Here is a 26,716-nt window from a genome sequence, read left to right as displayed (position 1 = left end):
TTGCAATTAATAAGTAATTTATGGTAGGACACTATGTAAATATCCTGTTCCTTATCAAACTTTGACCCTCTACTTTCAGCATGCAGTGATGCTTCTAAGACCATCATTCCTTCTGAATTAGTTGTCATCTTACTCAAAGAAGAGCTTTCTCACCTCCTTCACTTGTTTATTCAGTTTTGTTTATATTAGTTCACATTGATAACTTATTCAATGTGATATAGCCCATTCTTGTCATTATTCATTTTGATGCCCAGATTGTCCCAGGTTTGGCCAGTGGGAGCCCCTTTAGGCTGGCTCCTGTTCTTTTGACATGTCTCCATCATTGTTTGAGCACTTCCTGACTTTCTAGTGCAAGAAGATGTTCCAGGTTCCTTTCCCCAGCCTGGCATCAGCCCTTTCCACAAGGAGCCTTGGTTTCTTTTAGTTGAAGTGGCATTTAGTAACCAGGATATGGATGCATGGTACACATTTTTATTTACTAAAGTCTTTTAAAATAAATCTAATTTTGTATTCAGTTACTTAATCATGTTGCAGTTGAATAAAGGAGTTTCATGACTTAAATAAGGGAGATCCAGTTCTTGACTTTTGTTATAAGTTGAACAAGTAAGCACACGATATAAGCAGACTAAGATGGACTTTAGCAACAAAATAAAAGAAGGTCTTGCCTGCTCAAAAAGAATTTATTTCTGCTTAACTGTTACAGAAATTACCAAAACCACTGAGCTAATTTCTGAAGAGGAAGGATATGCCTGAATATTGATGCCAGGGACCCTTATTCCAGGCTGTGGACTGCCTGAAGTCCAGCTCCATGAGGCAGTGCCCTTGACTCTGTTGTCAGAGCTTTGGAGTAATGGCAGTGTCTTTCGAGGCAATGAAGCAGAGCTGCCCTGGTGTTTCAGGTGGTCTTTGACATAGTTCTTCCCTAGGTGGGTTCCAGTGTCATGGGAAGACCTGAGTCTGACCTGTGTTCTCCCTGTGCCATCGTTATACTATGTGAGCAAATCAGATATGGCCCCTGCTGTCACTATTCTGAGAATTGAATGAAGAAGGAAAGGTATAGTGGGAGGTTAATTGGATAATGGAGGACTGAGTTGGGTGGGTTTCCCAAGGAAGCAGCATTTAGCGGGCTGGGAACTGAAGGGCGAGAGGGAGTTGGAAAAAACTCTACTTAACAAATGCTCATGAGTAATTTTTTTGTGTGTGCCAGGCAGAGAGGGTGGACCTGATTCATGGGCAGCTGTCATGAGCTGCCTAGAACACAAGAGCCATGTGATGGCAGTTGTGGCTCAGGCAAGTTAATCTAGTGAACCAGGCTTCAAGTCCTGGCTCTGCCCCTTACTTGGTATGGACTTCAGTTTTTGCATGTCGTAAAGGGGACATTAGCTATTCAGCAGGGGTGCTGTGACGTAGGGTCACTTACCATCCTTAACGTGTTGCAGCATCCAGAACATGATTACTCCTTGTTATGGCAGTTTAGTGTAGGGTAAACCATAATAATTGAAGGGCAGTCTTTGTGGAATGCTTAGTCTGTGCATACATTGGGCTGAGTGGCTGATGCATCACTTTCAGTTCATCCTGACAGTAGCCCTTTGAGGTCAGTGACACATGGTCCCCATTTCATTGATGAGAAAACAAGCTTAGGCAGCACCTGGAGGCCAACTTGAGCTCATGTCACAGAATCAGAGTGGAGCCAGCGACTGCCACAGCCACTACGACTCTGAGAAGGACTGGGGCTTGGAAGGCAGGAGGGAGAACAACTCCAGTAACACTCCTGGGTATTCCATGTGGTGCCAGTGCTGCTGAGTAGCATTGATGTGTTTTGTGAGGGGGCCAGGACATATGGGAGAAACTTTCTAGAGGATCCAGAGTTGTGGGTCTGGGGCTCTGATGAGAATTTCAACACAGGAGTCCTTGTCCTGGTGAGGATTGATCAGATATACTGGGTTGAGGGTAAGTTTCTGCATTTCCAAGCCCTTTTTCTCAGCTGTGCACCAGTTTTTAATTCCTTCAGTACCTGCTGTCCGTGTGGTCTGGGCCCCAAACTATACTGTCTACCTCCTGTTCTGTTTCAGAGCTGTTGTATCTTTAGAGCAGGGTTTACTATTGGTTGAAATCTGCACCCCAGTCAGTGACATCAGAATTTTGGGGGTGGGACTCAGGCATCAGCTCCGTTCCCTGCCCAGGTGATTCTAATGTGCAGCCAGGGTCTAGAGCTCCAGAGCTTAGGAGAGCTTGTATCCTTGGTTGAAGTAAGAAACTTAGCCTGCTCACGAAGGCAGAACTGGGTATTCAAAAGGTGCTGATGTCAAAAAGAGTCATGTACCACAATGTTCATTGCAGCTTTATTTACAATAGCCAGGACTCGGAAGCAACCTAAGTGTCCATCAACAGATGAATGGCACATATATACAATGGAATATTACTCAGCCATAAAAAGAAACGAAATTGAGTTATTTATAGTGAGGTGGATGGACCTAGAGACTGTCATACAGAGTGAAGTAAGTCAGAAAGAGAAAAATACCATATACTAACACATATATATGGAATCTAAAAAAAAAATGGTTCTGAAGACCCTAGGGGCAGGACAGGAATAAAGACGCAGACCTACTAGAGAATGGACTTGAGGACACGGGGAGGGGGAAGGGTAAGCTGGGACGAAGTGAGAGAGTGGCATGGACATATATACACTACCAAATGTAAAATAGACAGCTAGTGGGAAGCAGCCACATAGCACAGGGAAATCAGCTAGGTGCTTTGTGACTACCTAGAGGGTTGGGGTAGGGAGGGTGGGAGGGAGACGCAAGAGGGAAGAGATATGGGGATATATGTATATGTATAGCTGATTTACTTTGTTATAAAGCAGAAACTAACACACCATTGTAAAGCAATTATACTCCAATAAAGATGTTAAAAAAAAAACAACAAAAGGTGCTGATGAACCTGCCCATTAGATCAAAGCTCATCTGAGGAAGATGGTCAACCAGGAAACAAGCTTTAGGTGGCCTTGATGGCCAGTGCATCAGAAAGGGGGTGCCTTCTGTTTCCCTCTTCCTGGGAATTCTCATGCCTGATGCTGTAAATGTCTAGCTGTTTTTGAAGTGGAAAGGAATGGACTTTGGTATAGTGCCATATTGCGGAAAAACAGTGATTTGTGTTTAACTCTCCAACTAAATGTTTGTTGAGCACCTGTTCCATTGAGGGGCTGGGCCGGATGTGGGAGTAAGCATTCCAAGTTAATTGGAGCATGATCGCGCTGTAGCAACACCTGCGGCTCTGTGTGGAGGAGAACGTGCTGTGCGCATAACCCGTTAAATGAGTGGCAGGGATTGGGCATGCTTGGATAGAAGGGAAAGCACTCTTGGAGTGGTAAAGGAAGGGCAGTCTCTCAGGAGAGGAGGAGAGGAGGACTTGGAGCCTAGTTCTGAAGATAAGCAGAGAACCTGAGGGTTCAGTAGACATCTCTGCTCTGGGCAGTGATGCAATGTCCTAACTTATGGAGGAGTAGAGCCCTCCTATCCCTTCCTATCCCAGTGGTCTTGGATGAACAGACCGGTCTGGAAAGTAGAGGTCACACTCTGAGGACTCAGCTTTCCCTGATGGTGTTTCACTCTTCTCCACCCTGGCCAGGCCCTGCTGTCTAGTCCCCACTGCATCAGCCTGAGCTCAGGACCTAGGTGAATTAGACCCTATTCCAGCTCTCAGGAGACACCCAGTCTAGTGGGGAAAGTTTTTACTGAGAAACAAGAGAAGCTCCTATTATTATTATTTTTGGCTATGCTGCGAGGCATGTGGGATCTTAGTTCCCCGACCAGGGATTGAACCTGGGCCACAGCAGTGAAAGTGCCTAATTCCTAACCACTGGACTACCAGGGAATTCCCACATATCATTTTTCTTGAGACTAGTGCTCTAAATAAGAGGAAGCATTTTCATTTTTATGGTGTTCTTCATTTGTGAAGAGATTGAAACACAAATGGAATGGAGTTGGAGTTAAAGAGCAGATGGTGGAAGGTAGGATGATATGTGATATTGAGTAGATGGCCAAAAAATTTTTTTTTAATTTTTATTTATTTTTGGCTGCATTGGGTCTTCGTTGTCGCGCGGGCTTTCTCTAGTTGCGGCGAGCGGGGGCTACTCTTTGTTGTGGTGTGCAAACTTCTCATTGCAGTGGCTTCACTTGTTGTGGAGCACGGGCTCTAGGCACATGGGCTTCAGTAGTTGTGGCTCGTGAGCTGTAGAGCGCAGGCTCAGTAGTTGTGGTGCATGGGCTTAGTTGCTCCATTGCATGTGGGATCTTCCCAGCCCAGGGCTCGAACCCGCATCCCCTGCGATGGCAGGCAGATTTTTAATCACTGCGCCACCAGGGAAGCCCTGGATGGTCAAAATTTTTTGAATACAAATCATCAAGGAAATATAATTCCTATTGTGTGTTTCTTTGTTAGAGCAAGGTGCTTATGGAAAAAGAAAAGGAATAATTGCAGAAGTATTATTTAATTTGCCATTTGCCTAAATTATCTCTGTTCATGCTGTTGATTATAATTATAGCTGGTGTTATTTCATTCCGTATTTGCCTAGAAAACAAGGCTTCTAAGAACATAGATTTATAAAATTATTTTTTAAAAATTCTGTCGGCCAAAAAATTGCTGTTGGTCCATTGCACCTGGTGTTGCTCTGCTCTCTCGAGTGCTGCGACCTCTGATAGTCACTGACCTCTTTCCTGTTCCATCCCCAGAGGACAGCCACACCTGAAGTTCTGTTGGGCAGGACCACTGCTTTCCTGTTGAGGTGTAGATGAAGTTAGAATATGTTCATTCTCCTTGAGAATGATTTGGACGTGGGACTTCTCTGGTGGTCCAATGGTTAAGAATCTGCTTTCCCAATGCGGGGGGCCTGCGGTTCGATCCCTGGTCAGGGAACTAGTTCCTGCATGGTGCAACTAAGAGCCTGCATGCCTCAACTAAAAGAACCCACGTGCCACAACTAAAGGTCCTGCATGCCGCAATGAAGATCCCGTGTGCCACAACTAAGACCCGGCGCAGCCAAATAAATAAGTAAATAAATAAATAAATATTTTTTAAAAAAGAGAGAGAATGTTTTGGACATGATTCCTTTAAAGCCTTTTGTGTCACGGCCCATAATAAGTGCTGTGCACTAACCATGTACAGGCCTTGGTGCCCAGGTGCTACACTCGTTGCTGTGGGTCATCCAGCAGGATATGAGCTACAAAGAAGTAACCAGTACCAGACAGGTGCACGCCAGTCCTGTTTGAGGTGCTCACTGAAGCTTAGATTCCTGTTGAGGTTGAGGCCTTGTCACTTTCTTGCTCCGTGGTCAGTGTCAAATTCAAGTACTTAATAGTTAGTCTGTAAAAGCAAAAGATAGCTGAGATCCCTGGATGCATTGCAAGTAATCCAAAAAACATATGCAAGCTTTAAGTTAGTCTTCTTTGAACTAACTGCAGTTGTTTACAGGGTGGACTCTTTCAGAAACTGCTGCTCAAGTTTGCAGCTGCACTAATGCTTGGGGTACGAGAGGTGGAAACTCTGGTGTCAAGAGCCTGCTGGGTGACTTCCTGCTTCTTAGCCTTTCTGCAAGTAGAGAGCTGGAGTAACTTTTTGGGGCGTCTGTAGATTATGAGTTTATAAAGAGAGCTTGACTTGAAAACAAAACAAAAAACTCCAACTCTCTAGATAAATGCTACTGATAATTTACTTATTTTTAGTTCTTTGTCACAGAGAATTCTGGATTTTCTTCTAATCATTTGCTGAATATAGCAGGTAATGATCTAAGGCTGGCAAAGGACTGGAGGGCTGCTCTCTCCCTTGGGATGAGAAGCATCTCTGAGGAGCTCATGGCTCCATTTGCTCCCCCTCCAGTTCTGAGTCAGGTTGTTGGGTGAGACATCTACTTGGGTGGTAATAGCGAAATCCGGAAAAGGATCTGACTGCTGTTTTTGTGGCCATTTCCTTAATCCAGTAAGAAATATCTCCAGCCTAGCATGTCTTGCTGCCTTAGGATGAACAGCTTGACAAGAGTGTGGAGGGCACTCTCTCCAGTCCCTGTTGGTTGTTGCCCTGTCTTGTCTCTGCATCTCCCACTCCCCCATACAGAAATCTATGTAGGGACAGAGACCAAATCCTGTTTTATCAGTCAGGCTTTACAGGGCAGCTTGGTCTGACCTTTCTGCCTTCCTATCCCTTTACGGACCAAGGAAGCTCTGAGGGGTAAGCAGCAGCTATCCCTATGGTTCTGTGAGGGGCCAGCCTGTTAGGAGGACTGTTGCCATGAATCCCTCAGTGTCATCTTTATCCCTGTGTGAGATAAATGCAGAGGTTCCTGACTCTTGATTAGATCTGTTATTAAGACCACAGAACTTAACAAGATTCATTGGATTGGTATACAATGAGAAGACATAACATAAACTTGTCATTTGCAAAAGAGGTCTTTTAAGTAGTTAGCTCCCAGCACAAATGATTTACGTAGAGCCTGGGAAGGGCAGGGTGCCTCTGTGCTCTCATTAGAAGCCAGTTGAAGATTCCTGTGAAAAGAAGATAGAGTATCTGAAGAATTAAGCTGTGGGCTGGTGGGAATCTTTGTTCATTTGGGCTATGGGAGTCTATTTGTGCCTGACGGGCCCAGCTTGGAAATTCAGACGATCTTGGCTCTGTTAGGAAGAAGAAAACAACACCTTCGAGCATCAGGAGATGCTGGCCACTACTGAAAGTACTTGGTAGCTGCTACTTTCTCCCCAGTACTTGGGAGTATGTAAATGGTAGCTGTACCCATTTGATAAAACAGACGATCCTCTGCATTTGTCCTTCCCTTATCTGTATTTGCTTTTAATTTTTAATCCTTGGGTTCTAAAAGTCAGGAACTAATTTCCAAATAATTACTCCTGAGTGGAAACACACTTTTTCCTTTGTGCTAAGGGAGTGATCAAAGCCTGCAGGAAGAGAAGGTAGAAGCAGTGGGAGGTGAGGACAAGGGCATCTTCAAGGATTTCTTCAGTTGTGTTATACCTGGATTTAAATCTGTTGTGGCAGACAGTGACTGGGGATCTCCTGGAGCTTTGAGGAGGGGGAAAGCACTTGGGAGTAATACATTTCCTCCATCTTACTTGGTGTAGAGGTACCTGAACTGGATATATTGTATTTCTCTGAATCAGTGCTGTGATCCTTGAAGAGCAGCCCCATATCCTCTACTGGGGAAGGCCAGCAATGCAGAAGTTGCTGGGATTGGCCCAGGAGCTTTGCCTTCACCAGTTCACTGGGAGCTGGTACTTTCAGGTGCCACTCTAGGCCTGATTCCGAGGTCACGCATGGCATGACCTTCTTCTGCTCAGCATTGGCCTTGTTCACTGCTTCACTGCCTGGTCATAGAGTGGCTGTGGCTTTGCAGAGCAGGGGTTCCAAGAGTCTGCAAGGCCATCTTTTGGCCCTTTTGCTCCAGCCTTTGGAAACACAGCCCTAAAACCTACCAGAGAAGTTTACGATTATTTAGATTTTGCAGCTGTAGCAAGGCTGAGGTAGGTAGAAGGGTGAATCAGAGCCATATGTGGGAGGGAAGGAATTCTGCTAGCAAGAAAGTCTGAGCAAAGGGAGTGGGTGCTAGTTGTGTCTTGTCCTTCTATAAACAAGGTTTGTTGATCTGGCAATTTCTGGCATGGTTGAAATGTTCTTGATGGTCGGGCCTTAAGAATGTGGCCCCAAAAAGAATGTGGCCAAAAGCAGGTCACAGCTTTAAACACTGAAGGCTAGTATTTGCCTAGATAAACACTCAGAACAATGGCACCTTACAGTGAAAGTGCAAGAGCTCCCAGTCACCGTGAGACAGGATACCCCTGTCTGGCTCCTGAGGCCTGTATTGTGAGGTTGCTGGCAGGATCAAGGGCTGCAGTAATGGGGGGCCTGAGTAGGGAGCTGGGAGTGGCTGTGGCCACCCCAGTATTTCATCTCATTCCTCTTTTCTGGAGTCTGATTAGCCAGTTAGGTCAGGAAGGCCAGCAGTCAACAATCTTTTTCTAACCTTAATTCATTCAAGTCAGATTAGCATATTAGTTTTGAGCTGTGGTACTTATTTTTAGTCTTTTGTAGTATAATGGAAAAAATATCAGAAAGCTCAGCTTTTAACTTCAAAGTGTGAAATCAGATGATTATTTGCTTTGTGCTTGGTGAATCATTTTGGGGATTTAGGGGAAACCCTGTTGCTATTCCCTGATATCTGAGTGCCTGCTTGGTGCTAGGCATCAGTTGGGGAAGAGGGCAGCAGAGCATATGTGGCGTCAGACCCCTGCAGTGGACCTTTTCTCTCTCCTTTCCTCTCTGGGCAACCCTTGGCGTCCAGCCTTGACCCGACAGATAATTGACCATTCTGCCCTCACAGTGTAGTCCCAACTCTACCTTCGTACTGAGATGAAGAAGGGGTTGGAGAGCCAGAGGAAGTTTGGGGAGTCAGAACGCAACTTTTATTTTCTAGTAAGCACGTACTTGGAAAACACTTACATAAGTATTTAGTTTATTACCTCTTGTGTTTTATGATTTAGTAATGTATGTAAATCTTAATTGACTATTTTTGTGTGAAATTTGGGAAGACTACATGCATAGCAAATGAAGCTTCACACCTAGTACAGGGTAGGTAGTCGGTAAATATACACTGAAGTGTTAACTGTTGTTGGGCTCTCTTGAGATAATTGTAATTTACTTTAATTGGGTTCTTGGATGCCACAAGGGTATGCAAATGTAGTAACTCATTCCCACTTGTATTCTGCTGAGTCTGGCCACCCACCTCTCACACTTACTCCCCTACTTCCACCCCACCTCCAAGTCCAGCTGCTGCAGCCAAATGGACAGTTAGGCCTGGTCCTTGTCTTTGGGCTCAGTTTATCCTTTTCCAGCCTCAGTGCCCTACCTGGGCATCGATGATTAGAAGACTGGACTTAAGCCTTATAAGTTTTTTCCGAAGTCTAATTGGTGTGACACTTGAGTAATGTGGGTTTTAAAAAAATATTTATAATTGTAGTAAAATATACATAACGTAAAATATGCCTCCTTAACCATTACACTTTTAAAAAATTGTGGTAAACAAAACAACATAAAACATAACCATCTTAACTGTTTTAAGTGTGCAGTTGAGTACTGAGTAATGTTTAACAGCAGCATATGGAGTTCGGTGGAGTGTAGAAGGAACTGTTTTTCAGTGAGCTTTATCACATAAGATGTTAAAAATCTACTCAGGCTAAAAACTACGGTCCAGTGGAGAAATGGCCTTTCAGCCCTGGCTTCTGAACCTTGTCTTTCTTCCCTTCCTCTAGGATGTGTTTGCATCTGAGTGAGTTTGTACCCAGGTAAAGTCTTAACTTCCTTCCTGCCTTTGTTGAGAAAACCAAACCACCGTCAGCAGAAATCATTGCTCTTCTGGGACCTCTGCTTTTCGTATCTGTGATAACTGAGAGTTTCCAAGAGTTTTCCAAGTGAGAAAAGCATTCAAATAGCTTTTGTGTTTGATAGACTGTTGAGTAGTGCTTGTTTCTCACAGGTGGTAATTTTTTTCTTCCACATATTTTTACTTTTAAATATCTTGCTGTGTATGTGGCCCTGGTCTCTTGGTGGGTTCCCAAGCTCCCTGATGGTGTCTTCGCCAGGCTGCCCCCACACCTCTGATGATACTCCCACAGAACACAGGCCAGAGAGGAACTTGCTTTGTGTCAGGGAAACCTCATCTGCCTCCTGAGCAGTGAACGAATTTAGGGTGACACCTTGCATCTTCACCAGTGACTTGGCTCAACACCTTCCTCATCTGACCCCAAGGTGTGAAAAAGTCCTGTTTTAAACTCAAAGCAGAGCAATCTGCCTGTCTTTTTGGTGTTTGAAGCCCAAGTAAACAATGACTTCACACTATTGTTTTCCATTGTGTTGAGTACATCCTGTTGGCCATCAGATTGAGCAGTTTTAAACCGGTTAACCCTCTAGAATTTTTAGATTAATATTAGACTGACATTTAACATTTACTTTTAACTTCTGAGTGTCTGGACAAAAGCCTTTTTGCTAGATGGAACCTAAAGTGATTGTTTCAGTTAAGATTATTCCTTTTGACCATTTAAAACAAGGTCATGGAATTTTATTAGTTTTGTTTTAAGAAGAAAATCCCATTTTCCTTAAGTGTTTTAATTACATCATGAATTGTAGCAGTTTGACAGTTTAAATACTATTTTTAGGTAATATAGCTATTAGAGATTTAGGGGTTCCTGTGAGTGGTGGGCTGGGCTGCCTCTCCTTCGTTTTGTATGGTTAATAATGGGTTGAATCCCACAACTTTTCCTTCATTCTTAGAGAATAAAAACTAGTAGGGAGCCATTCTTTCAGAGTTTTTAGTTAAGATACTTTAAAGTTTCAGTCTCTGTAGATTTTTCTGCACCTGAGGAAGTGTTAAGTTTACTATAAATTGAGTTAGTGTCGTGTATGCATTTGTTCCACGTGTTTTTTGAGTGGAAAGTTTTATTGACTGAGCCTCCTCCATGCATGCGGCACTCATTAGCTCTGGGAGGTAGCCAGTGCTGGAACAGAGCTACTTCTCTCCTGGGGCTGGAATTCCAGAGGGAATCTTCTAGTTCCCAGGGATCCAAGTCTGTCTGGACAGGGTAGAGTCACAAGGCGCTCGCATGCCTCTCCTCTCCCTGCCCCAACCCCAAACGTGCTTCATTTGCATATAGATAGGGATTAGTGACAGGAAGGAGCCCGGAAGGATTCTTTCCTCAGATGTCTGGGGTCCTCACCTACCACTGTATAATGCTTTTGAGTCTCTGGTTGTGTCCCTGCCGATTGATCTGGTAAACTTTATTTATTTATTTTTTATAAACTTATTTATTTTATTTATTTTTGGCTGCGTTGGGTCTTCGTTCAAGCGGGGGCTACTCTTTGTTGCAGTGCACGGGCTTCTCATTGTGGTGGCTTCTTTTGTTGCAGAGCACGGACTGCAGGCGCTTGGGCTTCAGTAGTTGTGGCTCGGGGGCTCTGGAACGCAGGCTCAGTAGTTGTGGCGCATGGGCTTAGGTGCTGTGCGGCATGTGGGATCTTCCCGGACCAGGGCTCAAACCCAAGTCCCTTGCATTGGCAGGCGGCTTCTCAACCACTGCGCCACCAGGGAAGCCCTGATCAGGTAAACTTTAAATACACCTGCCTCCAGGGCAGATTTTATGTATTTTGTTTTACAAAGAGCACCACCTTTTAGGCACTGCTGAAAACTTGGCTTTTTATTTCTGCCCATCACTGAAGAGTCCCCAGTATCACAGTTGGAGAAAGGAAGTATGCCCATTTTTCACATTGTATGCCATGGCTTGTTGAGCAGGTGTTCAGAACGCCAGGGGCTTCACCAAGGCTCTGGGAAGGTCCCTCTTCACAGAGTTGGCTTTTGCTGGGGTCTGGAGCAGTGCCGAGCTCAGACTTAGTGGCGGACATTGCCCTGGGGACTGGCACAGAGGAATGAGTTACCCATTCCCACTACCCATTTCTCAGCAGGAGAGCTTCAGCAGTGTCAATCAGCCAAACAGTGGTGAGTTCAGCTGAGACATATTCTTGGGCTACCCTTAGCACTTGCTGGTATTCCAGAGGGTATAATGTGAGTGTGCATGTACAGTGTTGAAATGAATGGCTGTGTCAGGAAGACTTTTGACATAGTCTTTTCTCTGGTTCCTCAGCACCTTCTCCTCCCACCATCTTCTGGCCACAGGCTCTGTGTGACCATGGTTGAGTGTTACCTCTCTTTAGGCCTTGGTTCTGAAAACTGAGGAGGAGGATCTCTGTAGTGCCTCCATCTCTGGATGACCAAGTGTGTGAGTATGAGACTATGTGGAAAGCCTTCCAAAGGGACGTCCTAATAGTGGTGTTTGGATGCAGCCTGACAAGTTCCTAGCATAGGGAGATGTGACCGTTGTTTATAGGAAGCCAGTATTAGAAAGACACAAGGCTGCTTTTTGCCAGTTTGCAAAAAGATCTTTTCTTCCCAGAACATGGAAAACCAACACATAGCAGCAGTTGGAGTTGTGCCCTGGACAATGCCTGCTTGCTAAATGCAGAGCACTTAGTCATGCCCATGAAACAGATACCCCGTGTCGTCATATGTCCACAGATAGCACACTGAGCTTATGTTCCTGGTAGGACAGGGTGTGTCTCATACTGTTGCTGTTTTCAAATAAGCTGAGAATTTTTAAATGGAGAATCAGATTAGAAAAGCAAAAGATCAACTGGATCTAATAAGTAGAAAAGTAAGTACACAGAAGAGTAAGGGTATCAGAAGAAGATTAAAAAAAAAAAAAATGGGGCTTCCCTGGTGGCGCAGTGGTTGAGAGTCCGCCTGCCGATGCAGGGTTCACGGGTTCGTGCCCCGGTCCGGGAGGATCCTGCGTGCCGTGGAGCGGCTGGGCCTGTGAGCCATGGCCGCTGGGCTTGCGTGTCCGGAGCCTGTGCTCTGCGGCGGGAGAGGCCACAGCAATGAGAGGCCTGCGTACTGCAAAAAAAAAAATGTCCTGTATCCTCTCCATTCATTTATTACGTGTGTGCTTGGCATACATCAGTGATTGCAACAGGTGCTTTCCTGCCCTTCCCTTCTACAACTTACAGTCTTGTGGAGTGTTGGTTGAGCTGAGCCATTCACTAAATAATAGTCAATATGTATAAGAAAGGAAAAGTTATAGAAAGTACTATTGCAACAGTAAAGAAAACAATAAAGTTACAATTTAAGATAGTATAAAACAAAAGACCTAGAATATTTAAAAAATTAAGTGATAAACTATAAAAGGGGTACAAAAGCACAGACAATTAAAAAAATGGGAGATACTAAAAAAAAAACAAAACAGAAAAGGGCTTGAAGAAAAAACTTAAATTTGGGGGCAGTTTATAAGGATCTGAGGAGAAGACCTCCACCCAGGATACAGAGAACACCAGGTGTTGAAGAGCTGGGTGTTTCCTTCCTTGCCTTTCCTGGTAGAGGACCTCACAAAGGTCACTGGGAGTTAAGTGGAACTGTTGCCTGCAGGACCTCAGCTTCTAAGTCCGTGATCATTTGGTGTCCCGCTTGAGAAGTGTGGCACTTAACACTGCTGGCAAGTCTGGTGGGAAAAAGTGTTTTTCATGTTGCTTTAATTTTCTTTCCTTGATTACTAGTGAGGTTGAGCATCTTTTTGTATGTTTATTGCTTTCAGGTTTTCTTTTCTGTGAATTACTTGTTTGTTATCTCTTCAACCCATTTTTACTGTTTTAGGGCACTTGATATATTTTGATAGGGATCCTTTAGCTATCATATGCACTGAAAAAGCTCTCTCCCAGGCTGTGGTTGGTCCTTTTTATTTTCTTTATGGTATCCTTTATTGTACAGAAATTTAAAATTCTAATTCAAATTTATCTTTCTTTTTAGGTTAAAACATTTTTTTGGAAATAATTGTGGATTCACATGCAGTTGTTAAAAATAATACTGAGAGATCCTGTATGCCCTTTACCCAGTTTCCCCCCGTGATAACATCTTAAATAATAGTACAATATCACAACCAGGATATTGACATTGATACTATCAAAATACAGAACATCTTCATCACCACAAGGATCTGTCACGTTGCCCTTTCATAGCCACATCTTCCCCTCATGTCCTAACTTCCTCTTTAATTCCTGGCAACCACTAATCTGTTCTCTGTTTCTATAATTTTGTCACTTCAAGAGTGTTATATAAATGGGGACTTCCCTGGTGTTCCAGTGGTTAAGGATCCGAGCTTCCACTGCAGGGGACACGAGTTCAATCCCTGGTCAGGGAAGTAAGATCCTGCATGCTGTGCAGTGTGGCCAAAAAAAAATTTTTTTAAATAAATTTATTTATTTTTGGCCGCGTTGGGTCTTTGTTGCTGTGCGCGGGCTTTCTCTAGTTGAGGCGAGCAGGGGCTACTCTTCGTTGTGGTGCGCGGGCTTCTCGTTGCGGAGCGCGGGCTCTAGGCATGTGGGCTTCAGTAGTTGTGGTGCATGGGCTCAGCAGTTTTGGCTTGCAGGCTCTAGAGCGCAGGCTCAGTAGTTGTGGCACACAGGCTTAGTTGCTCTGCGGCATGTGGGATCTTCCTGGACCAGGGCTTGGACCCGAGACCCCTGCATAGGCAGGCGGATTCTTTTTTTTTTTTTTTTTTTGTGCGGTACGTGGGCCTCTCACTGTTGTGGCCTCTCCCATTGCGGAGCACAGGCTCCGGACACGCAGCCTCAGCGGCCATGGCTCACGGGCCCAGCCGCTCCACGGTATGTGGGACCTTCCTGGACCAGGGCACAAACCCATGTCCCCTGCATCGGCAGGCGGACTCTCAACCACTGTGCCACCAGGGAAGCCCGGCAGGCGGATTCTTAACCACTGTGCCAGCAGGGAAGCCCTGTGGCGAAAATTTTAAAATAATTAATTAATTTAAAAATTAATGTTATATAAATGAAATCATATACTGTGTAACCATTTGGGATTAACATTTTTCACACCACATAATTCCCTTGAGGTTCGTCCAAATTGTTGAGTGTGTCAATTCAAAAGTTCATTCCTTTTTATTGCTCACTAGTATTCCATGGTATGGATGTACCATAGTTTAACCATTCATCTGTTGAAGGGACATCTGGTTTGTACCATTTGTTGAAAATGGTTGTACCATTTGTTGTACCATTTGTTTCTCCCCCATTTAATTGCTTTGTACCTTTATCAAAAATCAGTTGAGCATTCTTGTTTAGGTCTATTTCTGGATTCTGTATTCTGTGCCATTGATTTATGTGTTTGTCCCTCCACCAATACAGTCTCTTTTTTTAAAATATTTATTTTCCTTATTTTTTTTTTGGCTGCGTCGGGTCTTAGTTGCAGCACACGGGATCTTTGTTGAGGCATGCAGGATCTTTTTGTTACAGCACGTGGTCTCAGGTTTCTCTAGTTGTGGCACTTGGCCTTCTCTCTAGTTGTGGCATGGGGGCTCCAGAGCACATGGGCTGCAGAGCGTGTGGGATCTGTAGTTTGCGGCATGTGGGCTCTCCCGTTGAGGCGTAAGAGCTCAATAGTTGTGGCACGTGGGCTTAGTTGCCCCACGGCATGTGGGATCTTAGTTCCCAAACCAGGGATTGAACGAATATCCCCCACATTGGAAGGTGGATTCTTTAGCACTGGACCCACCAGGGAAGTCCCCACCAATACAGTCTTGATTACTTAGCTCTCTAAGTCGATATTAGGTAGAATAATTCCTCTTTATTCTTCTTTTATTTTTTAAAATTTATTTATTTGGTTGTGCCAGGTCTTAGTTGTGGCAGGCGGGCTCCTTAGTTGCGGCTTATGGGCTCCTTAGTTGCGGCTTGCCAGCTCCTTAGTTGTGGCATGCAAACTCTTAGTTGCGGCATGCGTGGGATCTAGTTCCCTGACCAGGGCTTGAACCCAGGCCCCCTGCACTGGGAGCATGGAGTCTTAACCACTGTGCTACCAGGGAAGTCCCTAATTCCTCTTTATTCTTCTTGTTCAAAATTGTTATTGTGTTGAGAAGCTGGAGCTGGTGTATTAAATCTAAGAATATGCAGATTATGACCTGCTGAATGAGGGGGCACAAGCCATCCACATGAGATCAGCAGGTAGCTCCCTCAGCATCTGAGTTCCCAGTTTGGGGAAGTGAAGACCATAGGGTCGTTTTGATTGAAGGTGCAGTTCCAATCCACCCACACAAAGGAACTAAACTCACAAGGTCTATTACTTACAGATCCCAGAAATAGGGGGGTGGGCAGTGAGCCAGGGGAAGGGCAGTCATCTGTCTCAGGTCACAAGCGAGCAGGAGATAGAGAGCACCTATTACTTACATGGTGGTCGGGGCAGAGGTCCCTTATTTTTCAGGGGCTCAACTCTAAGTGGATATTTTAAAAGATGCCCCAGGAAAAGCAAAGTGGGAATTTATGGTGGGAATCTTAAGCTCAGATCCTTATTGCAATGTCCAGACTCTGGGAAATGCCTAGGCAGCAAATTAAAATAGTTGTTTTCTCATCACAGCTATTTTATTTTATTTTATTTTATTTTATTTTTAACATCTTTATTGGAGCATAATTGCTTCACAATGCTGCATTAGCCTCTGCAGCACAACAAAGTGAATCAGCTACATGCATACACACATCCCCATATCCCCTCCCACCCTCCCTATCCCACCCCTCTAGGTGGTCACAAAGTACTGAGCTGATCTCCCTGTGCTATGCAGCTGCTTCCCACTAGCTATTTTACATTTGGTAGTCATTACAACTATTTTAGTTCCTTTGCCTTTCCATATAAATTTTTCTAAATTAATTAGTTAATTATTTTGGTTACATTGGGTCTTCATTGCTGCACGTGGACTTTCTTTAGTTGCGGCAAGTGGGGGCTACTCTTCGTTGTGGTGTGCCGGCTTCTCATTGTGGTGGCTTCTCTTGTTGCAGAGCACGGGCTCTAGGTGTGCGGGCTTCAGCAGTTGTGGCATGCGGGCTCAGTAGTTGTGGCTCACGGGCTTAGCTGCTCCGCGGCATGTGGGGTCTTCCTGGACAGGGATCAAACCTGTGTCCCCTGCACTGGCAGGCAGATTCTTAACCACTGTGCCACCAGGGAAGTCCTAATATAAATTTTAGAATAATCTTGTCTATATATACAAAAATTCTTACTGGGATTTTGATAGGAATTACGTTAAACCTTGAATTAGTTTTCTAGGGCTGCTGTAAAAAATTACTACAACTTTAGTGGCTTAGAATAACACACACAATTATTCTCTCATAGTTCTGGAGATCAGAAGTCTAAAATTAAGGTGTTGGCAAGAGCTGTGCTCCTTTTGTGGACTCTGGAGAAGAATCTATTCCTTGTCTGCTCTAGCTCTGGTGGCTGCCACTATTCTTTGGCATTCCTTGGCTTATGGCCACATCACTCCAATCTGTGCCTCAGGCTTCACATCCCCTTCTCCATCTGTGTGTGTGTATAATCTCTCTCTGCATCTCTCTTATAATGAGAATTGTGATTGGATTTATAATCATCTCCCCAGGTCAAGATTCTTAATTTAATCACACCTGCAAAGACTTTCCTTGTAAGTACATTTGCACATTTTAGGGATTATGACCTGATATCTTTGGGCGGCCATTATTTAGCCTATTACAAACCTGTATATCAATTTGGGGAGAATTGACATCTTTACTGTGTTGAGCTTTCCAATCCATTAACACAGTATGTCTTTCCATTTGTTTAGATATTTGATTTCTTTCACCAGTGTTGTATGGTTTTCAGCATACAAATTCTGTACATGTTTTGTTAGATCTACACCTAGATATTTCATTTTTAAAGCAATTTAAATGGTATTATCTTTTAAATTTGGTGTCTGCATGTTCATTTCTAGCATACAGAAATACAGTTGAGGGGCTTCCCTGGTGGCGCAGTGGTTGAGAGTCTGCCTGCCGATGCAGGGGACACGGGTTCGTGTCCCGGTCCGGGAAGATCCCACATGCCGCGGAGCGGCTAGGCCTGTGAGCCATGGCCGCTGAGCCTGCGCGTCTGGAACCTGTGCTCCGCAACGGGAGAGGCCACAGCAGTGAGAGGCCCGCGTACCACAAAAAAAAAAAAGAAAGAAAGAAATACAGTTGATTTAAAAAAAAAATAAATTTATTTATTATTTATTTATTGGCTGAGTTTGGTCCTTCTTGCTGCACGTGGGCTTTCTCTAGTTGTGGCGAGTGGGGGCTACTCTTTGTTGCGGTGTGTGGACTTCTCATTGTGGTGGCTTCTCTTGTTGCTGAGCACGGGCTCTAGGCGTGCGGGCTTTAGCAGTTGTGGCTTGTGGGCTCTAGAGCGCAGGCTCAGTAGTTGTGGCGCACGGGCTTAGTTGTTCCGCGGCATGTGGGATCTTCCTGGACCAGGGCTTGAACCCGTGTCCCCTGCATTGGCAGGCGGATTCTTAACCACTGCACCACCAGGGAAGCCCTACAACTGATTTTTGTATGTTTGTTTTATATCCTGTGGCCTTGCCAAACTTATTAGTTCTAGGAGTTTGTTTTGTGGATTCCTTGGGATTTTCTACATAGACAATTATGTTATCTGCAAGTAGGGAGAGTTTTATTTTTTTAACTTTATTTATTTTTGGCTGTGTTGGGTCTTTGTTGCTGTGCGCAGGCTTTTTCTAGTTGTGGAGAGCAGGGGCTACTCTTTGTTGCGGTACACGGGCTTCTTATTGCGGTGGCTTCTCTTGTCGCGGAGCATGGGCTTTTAGGTGCATGGGCTTTAGTAGTTGCAGCACACAGGCTCAATAGTTGTGTCATGAGGGCCCCAGAGCACATGGGCTTCAGTAGTTGCAGCATGTGGGCCCAGTAGTTGCGGCTCGCGGGCTCTGGAGCGTAGGCTTAGTAGTTGTGACACACGGTTTTATTTTTAAGTCCCTACAGTTTTATTTTTTCCTTTACCATCTACATGCCTTTTGTTTCCTTTTCTTGCCTTATTACACTGGCTAGAACTTCCAGCACTATGTCAAATAAGAGTGGTAGGGGACTTCCCTGGTGGTGCACTGGTTGAGAATCCACCAGCCAATGCAGGGGACACGGGTTAGATCCCTGGTCCAGGAAGATCCCACATACTGCAGAGCAGCTAAGCCCGTGTGTCACAACTACTGAGCCCGCTCTCTAGAGCCCGCAAGCCACAACTGTGCTGCAGTTACTGAGCTTGCATGCTGCAATTACTGAAGCCTATAGCCAGCGCTCCACAGCAAGAGAAGCCACCGCAATGAGAAGCCTGTGCACTGCAACAAAGAGCAGCCCCCCCCCCCCACCGCAACTAGAGAAAGCCCATGGACAGCCACAAAGACACAACGCAGCCAAAAAAAAAAAACCCAAAAACAACCAGTGGTGAGAGCAGACATCCTTGCCTTGTTTCTGATCTTAAGGAGAAAGCATTCAGTCTATCACCATTAGATGCTCTTTATCAAATTGAGAAAGTTGTCCTCTGTTCCTGTGTTTCTGAGAGTGTTTATCGTGACTGGGTGTTGAATTTTGTTAGGTACTTTTTCTGCATTAATTAATATGATCATGTGATTTTTGTTCTTTAGTCTGTTAATATGGTGGATTACGTTGATTGATTTTAAAATATTGAACTGGCCTTGCACCCTGAAATAAGTGCTACGTGGTTATGGTATATAATTCTTTTTATATATTGCTAAATTCTGTTTCTTAATGTTTGTTAAAATTTTTGTGTCTGTTCATCTGCATTTTCTTTTCTGTTTTTTTTTTTGGTATTGTCTTTGATGTTGGTGTCAGGGTAATGTTAGCTTCATAAAATGAATAGGCAAGTGTTTCTTCCTTCTGCTTTCTGGAAAAGACTGTAGAATTGGTGTTAATTCTTTAAATATTTGGTAGAATTTATTAGTGAAGCTGTCTGGGCCTAGAGACTTCTTTTTGTGGGAGTTTTTAAATTATAAATTTTTTAAATTACAAATTTTGAGGAATTGGTCTGTTTCATTTGAATCATCAAAATCTGTGAGTTATTTGGTAGTATTTCCTTACTATCCTTTTTGATGTCTGCAGGATCTGTAGTGATATCCCGTCTCAGTCCTGATATTGGTAATTTGTTTATAGAGATTTGTCAATTTTATTAATCTTTTCAAAGAACCAGTTTTTTGTTTTATTGAGTTTTTTCTGTTGTTTTCAGTTTTATTGATTTCTGCGCTTTACTATTTCCTTCCTTCTGCTTGCTTTTGGTTTATTTTGCTCTTTTTTTTTGAGATTCTTGATGTGGGAGCATAGATTATTGGTTTGAGACTTTTCCTTCTTTTTCTAGTGGTTTCAGTGCTGTAAATTCACTCCTAAGAGCTGCTTTAGCTGTGTTCCACAAATTTTACTATAACCCCACAAATGTATATTTAGTTCAGTGTAACATTTTATTTCCCTTGAGGCTTCCTCTCTGACACAGGAATTATTTAGAAGTACATTGTATAGTTTTCAAGCCTTTGGAGATTTTCTTACTATGCTTGTGTTACTGATTTCTAATTTGATTCCATTGGGGTTGGAGAACATTTCAGTATTATTTCAGTTCCTTTAAATTTGTTGAGATTTTTTTCATGGCCCTAGATGTGATCTCTCAGGGTATATGTTCTGTGGACATTTGAAAAGAATATATGTTCTGTTGTCAGGTGGAGTGCTCCATAAATGTTGATTAAATCATATTGACTGATAGCATGTTTTAGTTCTTTTGTACCCTTGGTGATTTTCTTTCTAGTTGTTCTATCATTTGTTGAGAGAGTGATGTTGACATTTCCAACTAGAATTGTTGATTTATTTTTCCTTTCAGTTCTATCAGTTTTTGCTTCTCATGGTTCTGCAACTCTGTTGTTTGGTGCATATACATTTAGGATTAGTATTCTTCTTGATGGATTGACCCTTTTATCATTATATAATGTACCACTCTTTGATAATTTTCTTTGTTCTTCAGTCTACTTTATCTGATATAAATACAGCTCCTCTTGCTTTCTTTTAATTATTGTTTGCATGATATATCTTTTCCCAACCTTTTCCTGTCTACCTATCTTTTTCATCTTGGAGTTGTCATCTGTTGATTGTCTTTTTTTCATTCTTTTTCATTCAGTTTGGGATCTTCTTGGTTCTTGGCATGATGAGTGATTTTTCAGCATTTTTTTTGCGGGGTGGAGCTGTACCACATGGCTTGCAGGATCTTAATTCCCTGGACCCAGGGATTGAACCCGGCCTATGGCAGTGAAAGCACCAAGTCCTAACCACTGGACTGCCAGGGATTCCCATGATGAGTGATTTTTGATCGAAACTTGAACAATTTTGTATTTTCTTCTGAAACTCTAGATTCTGTTTTAGCTGACTTTTGTTTGACACTTGTCTGGCAGAGGAAGGGTAGAGGAGGCACTGCCTGATTACTGGAAGTTTAGGGTAGAAGCCCAGGTTCCCCACTCAGCCTTTGTTGACACCTGAAGGCAGGTGAAGTCCTTGTTACTGCTGGTTGAGGGGTGGGAATTCTAGTTCCCTAGGCCTCTCGACTGCTGAGCAATGGTTAAAGTTCTGACTCTCCACCAGTCTTCCTCTGACACCATCCCAGCAGGGATGGGGAGAGACTCCTTCTTATTGCTTGGGTGGGAATATAGAAATCCAGGTTCCCCATGTGGTTTCCACTGACACCAAGGGGCTGGAGGTAGAGGGTGGTGCATTGTTACTAGCCAGTGAGGATGAAAGTCCCAGCTCCCTCCCCAGTGGCGATATTAGGGTGCCTTGTGACAGCCTCATGAGGGTGGAAGTCTTGGCTCCCCACTTGGCCTTTGTCGGCATGGGTGGGAGTGGGGCCACAGTTTTTTCTGTGGTGTTTTGCTAGAATAGAGCTGTTACTGTCTAAATGTTTTATGTCTTGCTAGGTTACCCCCTTCTTGCTCCTTTGGATAAAGAGAGCAGACTTTTGTTAGGACGTTTTTTGTTTCATCTGTTGGCATTACTGGGTTGCCAGCTTCTTCAGCTCCCACTTCTGGTATACATGAGGCAAAAGAAAACCCAGGGAACTCACTGCTGTGTCATTCCTTGAATCCTGGGGTCCCTAGCTGCTCTGCCTTCTTCTCTTGACTGTTTAAGAGTCTCATGTTTATTATATATATATAATATCTAGGATTTTCCCTTGTATTTAGTGGGAAACTAAGGAGAAGTACATCTGTTTCATCTTCCTAGAAGTGAAAGTCCAATGGTCTTTTTCTTTTATGTTTTTTGATATCTTTTTTTTTTTTTTTTTTGCGGTACACGGGCCTCTCACTGTTGCGGCCTTTCCCGTTGCGGAGCACAGGCTCTGGACGCGCAGGTTCAGCAGCCATGGCCCATGGGCCCAGCCGCTCTGCGGCATGTGGGATCCTCCCGGACTGGGGCACGAACCCGTGTCCCCTGCATCGGCAGGCGGACTCTCAACCACTGCGCCACCAGGGAAGCCCTTGATATCTTTTAAAAATGAAATCCGTCCTTATTCTGACATTCTGCTATATTCTAAACATTTTAAAGTTCTGCTTTTTACATTTATGTATCTAATCCACTAGGGATTTATCTTGTTTTTGATGGAGAAGTGACAGAAGAACCTAATTGTCTTTTTCTACATAGATAGCCACTTGTCCTGGTATCTTTGAACAGCTTCTTTGCAAGCAGGTTTTGGGCTCTCCCTCTTGTTCCACAGTCCAGTGTCTACTCTGCCCCATGTGACACTGCCTTAAATACAGTAGCTTTGTGATAAGTCTTGGTTTGGTAGGATAGGACTTCCAGCCCTCAAAATTGTTTTACTTTCTTGGGTTTTGTCTCTGTCTCATGACTTTTAGTTCAAAAACAAAATAAGAACAGGAATAACGAAGTCAATAGCAAAAAAAACCTTTTGACATTGGCTTGGATTTGCATTGACTTCAGAGTACGCTGTCTGTTTCAGTGGCCTTGTTTTCTTCAGCAATTTTATTTACTTTGTATTACCCAGGTCAAAAAATACCACGTGGCTCCTCAACAGCTTGGCTCAGGGCAGGGCTTCATCATTTTCCAGAATGGGAAATTGCTTGTGATGGCTGTGGCCACCTGTGGGCACCCAGAAAGTCCCACAGTGCGTCTGTGTGGCTGCCAGCCTTAGAGCAGGTCATGAGCTGCTTGAAGCTGGTGTGGGGGAGAGGGGACAATGTGCAGGGTTTTAGTCACTGTTGGGGGTTGGGGGGCAAGAGAGTTCAAATAAGTTTTGTTCACTAGCACTGAGTTTGCAAATATATGCAATATGTGGGGTGTGAGAAGTGGGTGGTTGCCACACTTCTCTGTGCAAATACTTGGCTTTTCAATTTTTTTCAAAAGTATTTTTTTAAGACTTACTAATTGTAATATTTGGCACATTGTTTTATCTCTATATATGCATGCACATGGTTTTTTTTCCCCCTTGGACCATTTCAAAGTGAGTTGCAGAGATTTTTGATACTTCATCCCTAAATACTTCAAAATTGAGGACAATCTGTTATCGAGCCACACCACCATCATCTCACCTAAGAAAATTAACAATAAATATAATCTCCAGCCCACATGCACAATTCCTCAGCTATCCCTTTGAGAGCTGGTCTTGTGTGTTTTTTGGTTTTTTTTTTTTTAAGTAAATCCGACACAAATGAACCTATATATGAAACAGAAATAGAATCAGGGACATAGAGAATAGACTGGTTACCAAGGGGGTGGGGGGTAAGAGAGGGTTGGATTAGGAGTTTGGAATTAGCAGATGCAAACTGGTACATATAGAATGGATAAACAAGGCCCTACTGTATAGCACAGGTAACTATATTCAGTATCCTGTGATAAACCATAATGGAAAAGAATATGAAAAAGAATGTACATATATGTATAACTGAGTTACTTTGCTGTACAACAGTAATTAGCACAACATTGTAGTTCAACTATACTTCAATAAAAAATAAATTAAAAAAAAAAGTAAATCCAGGGTCCAATCAAGATGTACACACTGCATCTGGTTGCAGTCTTTAAATCTAGAATAGTCCCCTTGTATTTAGAGGCGTCAGATTAGGAAAGACCAGACCAGTTATCGTGTAGAAGGTCCCACATTCTAGATTTGTCTGATCGTGTCTTCATGGCCCTGTGTTTCCTATGAACTGGAAGTTAGTTCTAGAGCAGCACTGCCCAACAGAAATATAATGTGATCCACATATGTCATTTAATATTTTCCAGTGGTCACATGAAATAAAAATAAGCAGGTGGAATTAATTTTAATAATATATTTAATATTTTTATTATGTACTATTTATTAATATTTATTTACTTAACTATACTTAATATTTTCATATCCAAAATATTATTTCAATATGTAATCAATATTTTTAAAGTATTAATGAGATATTTTACATTCTTTTTTTAAAAATTAATTTATTTATTTAGGCTGTGCCAGGTCTTAGTTGCAGCCTACAGACTTCTTAGTTGCGGCATGCGGACTCTTAGTTATGGCATGCATGCAGGATCTAGTTCCCCGGCCAGGGATTGAACCCTGGCCCCCTGCATTGGGAGCACAGAGTCTTACCCACTGGACCACTAGGGAAGTCCCCAACATTCCTTTTTTATACTTAGTTTTCAGAATCCACGGTGTGCTTTATACTTAATGGACCAGCCACATTTCCAGTGTTCAGTAGCCACATGTAGCTGGTGGCTCTGTACTGGACAGTGCAGGGTGAGACTTGATCCAACTCAGAGTAGATATTTTTGGCAGGAACACTTAGGGGGTAGTAACTGCCTGTGCTCAACTTTGAAACCATGGAAGTTGCTGAAGTCTGAGTCTACTCTTCTTCTTTTTCAGGCTTTGGGTGCTCTGGGATGGAGCAGGTGTGGAGAGGCTGAGGACCCAGTTCTGGGACCACGTCACTTGCTTCCTTTCTTAGACTATCTGCTTGAGCAGACTTGAGCCCGGGATGAGGATGTCTGTGGCCCTCTCGTTGCTGCTCCCCCTCTGGGGGAGGACCTTTCTCCTTCTGCTATCTGTGGCTGTGACTCAGTCCCGCTGGCCCAGTGAGCCTTCGGAGGCCGTCAGGGACTGGGAGAACCAGCTCGAGGCGTCCATGCACTCAGTACTCTCAGACCTCCATGAGGCTCTTCCCACGGTGGTTGGCATTCCTGATGGCACCGCTGTCGTCGGACGCTCATTTCGAGTGACCATTCCAACAGATTTAATTGCCTCCAATGGAGAAGTCATCAAGGTGAGACTGGATATAAACTGTAAATGAGGAATAATTCTCATCTTCCATTTTAGTTTTGATTTTAGTGTTAATTTTAGGTTTTTTTAGTTTTTTAGTTTAGGTTTAGTTTTTCAGTTTTCCAGGAATTCTGAGCTCAGTTCTTCCAGGACCTGCTAAATGTTCCTTAAGAGAGGGACAGCCACTGACGTTCACTAGAGGGTCCCCATATATCTCAGAATAGCATCCTAAACCTTTATTCTTGCTCCCATTTTGAGGGTGTCACCATTAAAAAGCTTTTACATATGTACTCTGGAAGATCTTTTGGTCATCAAGTTAGGGATTTGATGGAAGGGCCTGTGTATAGGAAATGGTCTGCTTTCATTAACCATGGGATTAAACCCAAGAAATATGGAACTTTTAAATGCTTTGAACCTATTTTTAAAAAATAAGGTATAAGTAAATATTGGAGTTTTGCTTTGCTTTGGTGTTCTATGTTTACTAATGTATTTGGTCACTTAAGAACCAAAATTAATATTTAAATTTCAGCCTCGCCTCATCTCCTTTTGGGGAGGCAACCCAGAAAACAAGGAGATCTGAGATTTTTGTAACTGAAGAGTGTCTTGTCCAACCCAGGGTGGAAATTAGTTGAAACAGGAAGCTTTTGTGTGAAGAAGTACCATCCATTTGTCTGGGGTTGTGGGACCTTGGAATTTCCCCTACTTCCTGATTGAGTTTGCATGGGAGACATGTGGGTGGGTGGGGTGTACTCCTCAAGCTATGAACATCTCCTAGAGCAGATGTCAGCACACTTTTTCTTAAAAAAGCCAGATATTGGCTTTGCTGGCCATATGGTTTCTGTTGCAACTCCTCAACTTTGCCAGTGTAGTATGAAAGTAACCATAGACAATATGCAAGCGAATGGACATGGCTCTGTTCCAATAAAACTTTTTTTTTAATAAATTTATTTATTTATTTAATTTATTTTTGGCTGCATTGGGTCTTTGTTGCTGCACACGGGCTTTTCTCTATTTGCGGCAAGCAGGGCTACTCGTCGTTGTGGTGCGTGGGCTTATTGCTGTGGCTTCTCTTGTTTAGGTGCATGGGCTTCGGTAGTTGTGGCACGCGGGCTCAGTAGTTGTGGCTTATGGGCTCTAGAGCGCAGTAGCACGGGCTTAGTTGTTCCATAGCATGTGGTATCTTCCCGGGCCAGGGCTGGAACCTGTGTCTCCTGCATTGGCAGGCGGATTCTTAACTACTGTGCCGCCAGGGAAGCCCCCAATAAAACTTTACTTTTAAAAACTTTACTGAAACTGAAATTTTAACTTCATGTGATTTTCACGTGTCAAGAAATACTATATCTTCTTTTGATTTTTTTCCCCCTCATTTAAAAATCTCAAAAAACATGTTTAGCTCATGGGCTGTACAAAGACAGGTGGCAGCCTGGATCGAACCCGCGTCCCCTGCATTGGAAGACAGATTCTTTACCACTGGACCACTGGGGAAGTCCCATGGCCACAGTTTTCTTTTTTTTTTTTAGTAAATTTATTTATTTTATTTTATTTATTTATTTTTGGCTGCATTGGGTCTTCGTTGCTGAGCGCAGGCTTTCTCTAGTTGCGGCGAGCGGGGGCTACTCGTCGTTGTGGTGCATGGGCTTCTTGTTGCGGAGCACGGGCTCTAGGCGCTCGGGCTTCAGTAGTTGTGGTGCGTGGGCTGTAGAGCACAGGCTCAGTAGTTGTGGTGCACAGGCTTAGTTGCTCTACAGCATGTGGGATCTTCCCGGACCAGGGCTCGAACCCATGTCCCCTGCATTGGCAGGCGGATTCTTAACCACTGTGCCACCAGGGAAGTCCTCATGGCCATAGTTTTCTAACCCTTGGCCTACAGCATTCTTTCCCCAGAGATGTGGCTTGAATATGAATTAAAAATATTCCAAGGTCTATACTTTGTTATGGTAGTTTTTTTCTTTTTTTTGACATCTTTATTGGAGTATAATTGCTTTACAATGGTGTGTT

At 43.5% G+C, this 26,716-nt stretch overlaps 1 protein-coding gene across 10 annotated transcripts in view; it reads left to right on the top strand.

Annotated features, from left to right (window-relative positions):
• Positions 1 to 26,716, top strand: part of DAG1 (dystroglycan 1) — a 64,446-nt gene that overhangs the window by 21,119 nt on the left and 16,611 nt on the right. For 5 of the 10 annotated variants that reach the window (XM_004283950.3, XM_004283948.3, XM_004283951.3 and 2 more), the window contains one exon: positions 24,326 to 24,722. In XM_004283950.3, the coding sequence (XP_004283998.1) occupies positions 24,438 to 24,722 (285 nt within the window). In that variant the 5' untranslated portion in view covers positions 24,326 to 24,437. Of the gene's footprint in view, positions 1 to 8,259; positions 8,473 to 9,308; positions 9,342 to 9,448; positions 9,468 to 11,526; positions 11,546 to 11,804; positions 11,826 to 24,325; positions 24,723 to 26,716 lie in introns of those variants that run through there. The other 5 variants (XM_049716388.1, XM_049716386.1, XM_049716392.1 and 2 more) reach the window with 5 other exon arrangements.

Source organism: Orcinus orca, chromosome 10 (assembly GCF_937001465.1).
Source record: "Orcinus orca chromosome 10, mOrcOrc1.1, whole genome shotgun sequence".
NCBI lineage: Eukaryota > Metazoa > Chordata > Mammalia > Artiodactyla > Delphinidae > Orcinus > Orcinus orca.
This window is presented reverse-complemented; position numbering and strand designations above follow the sequence as displayed.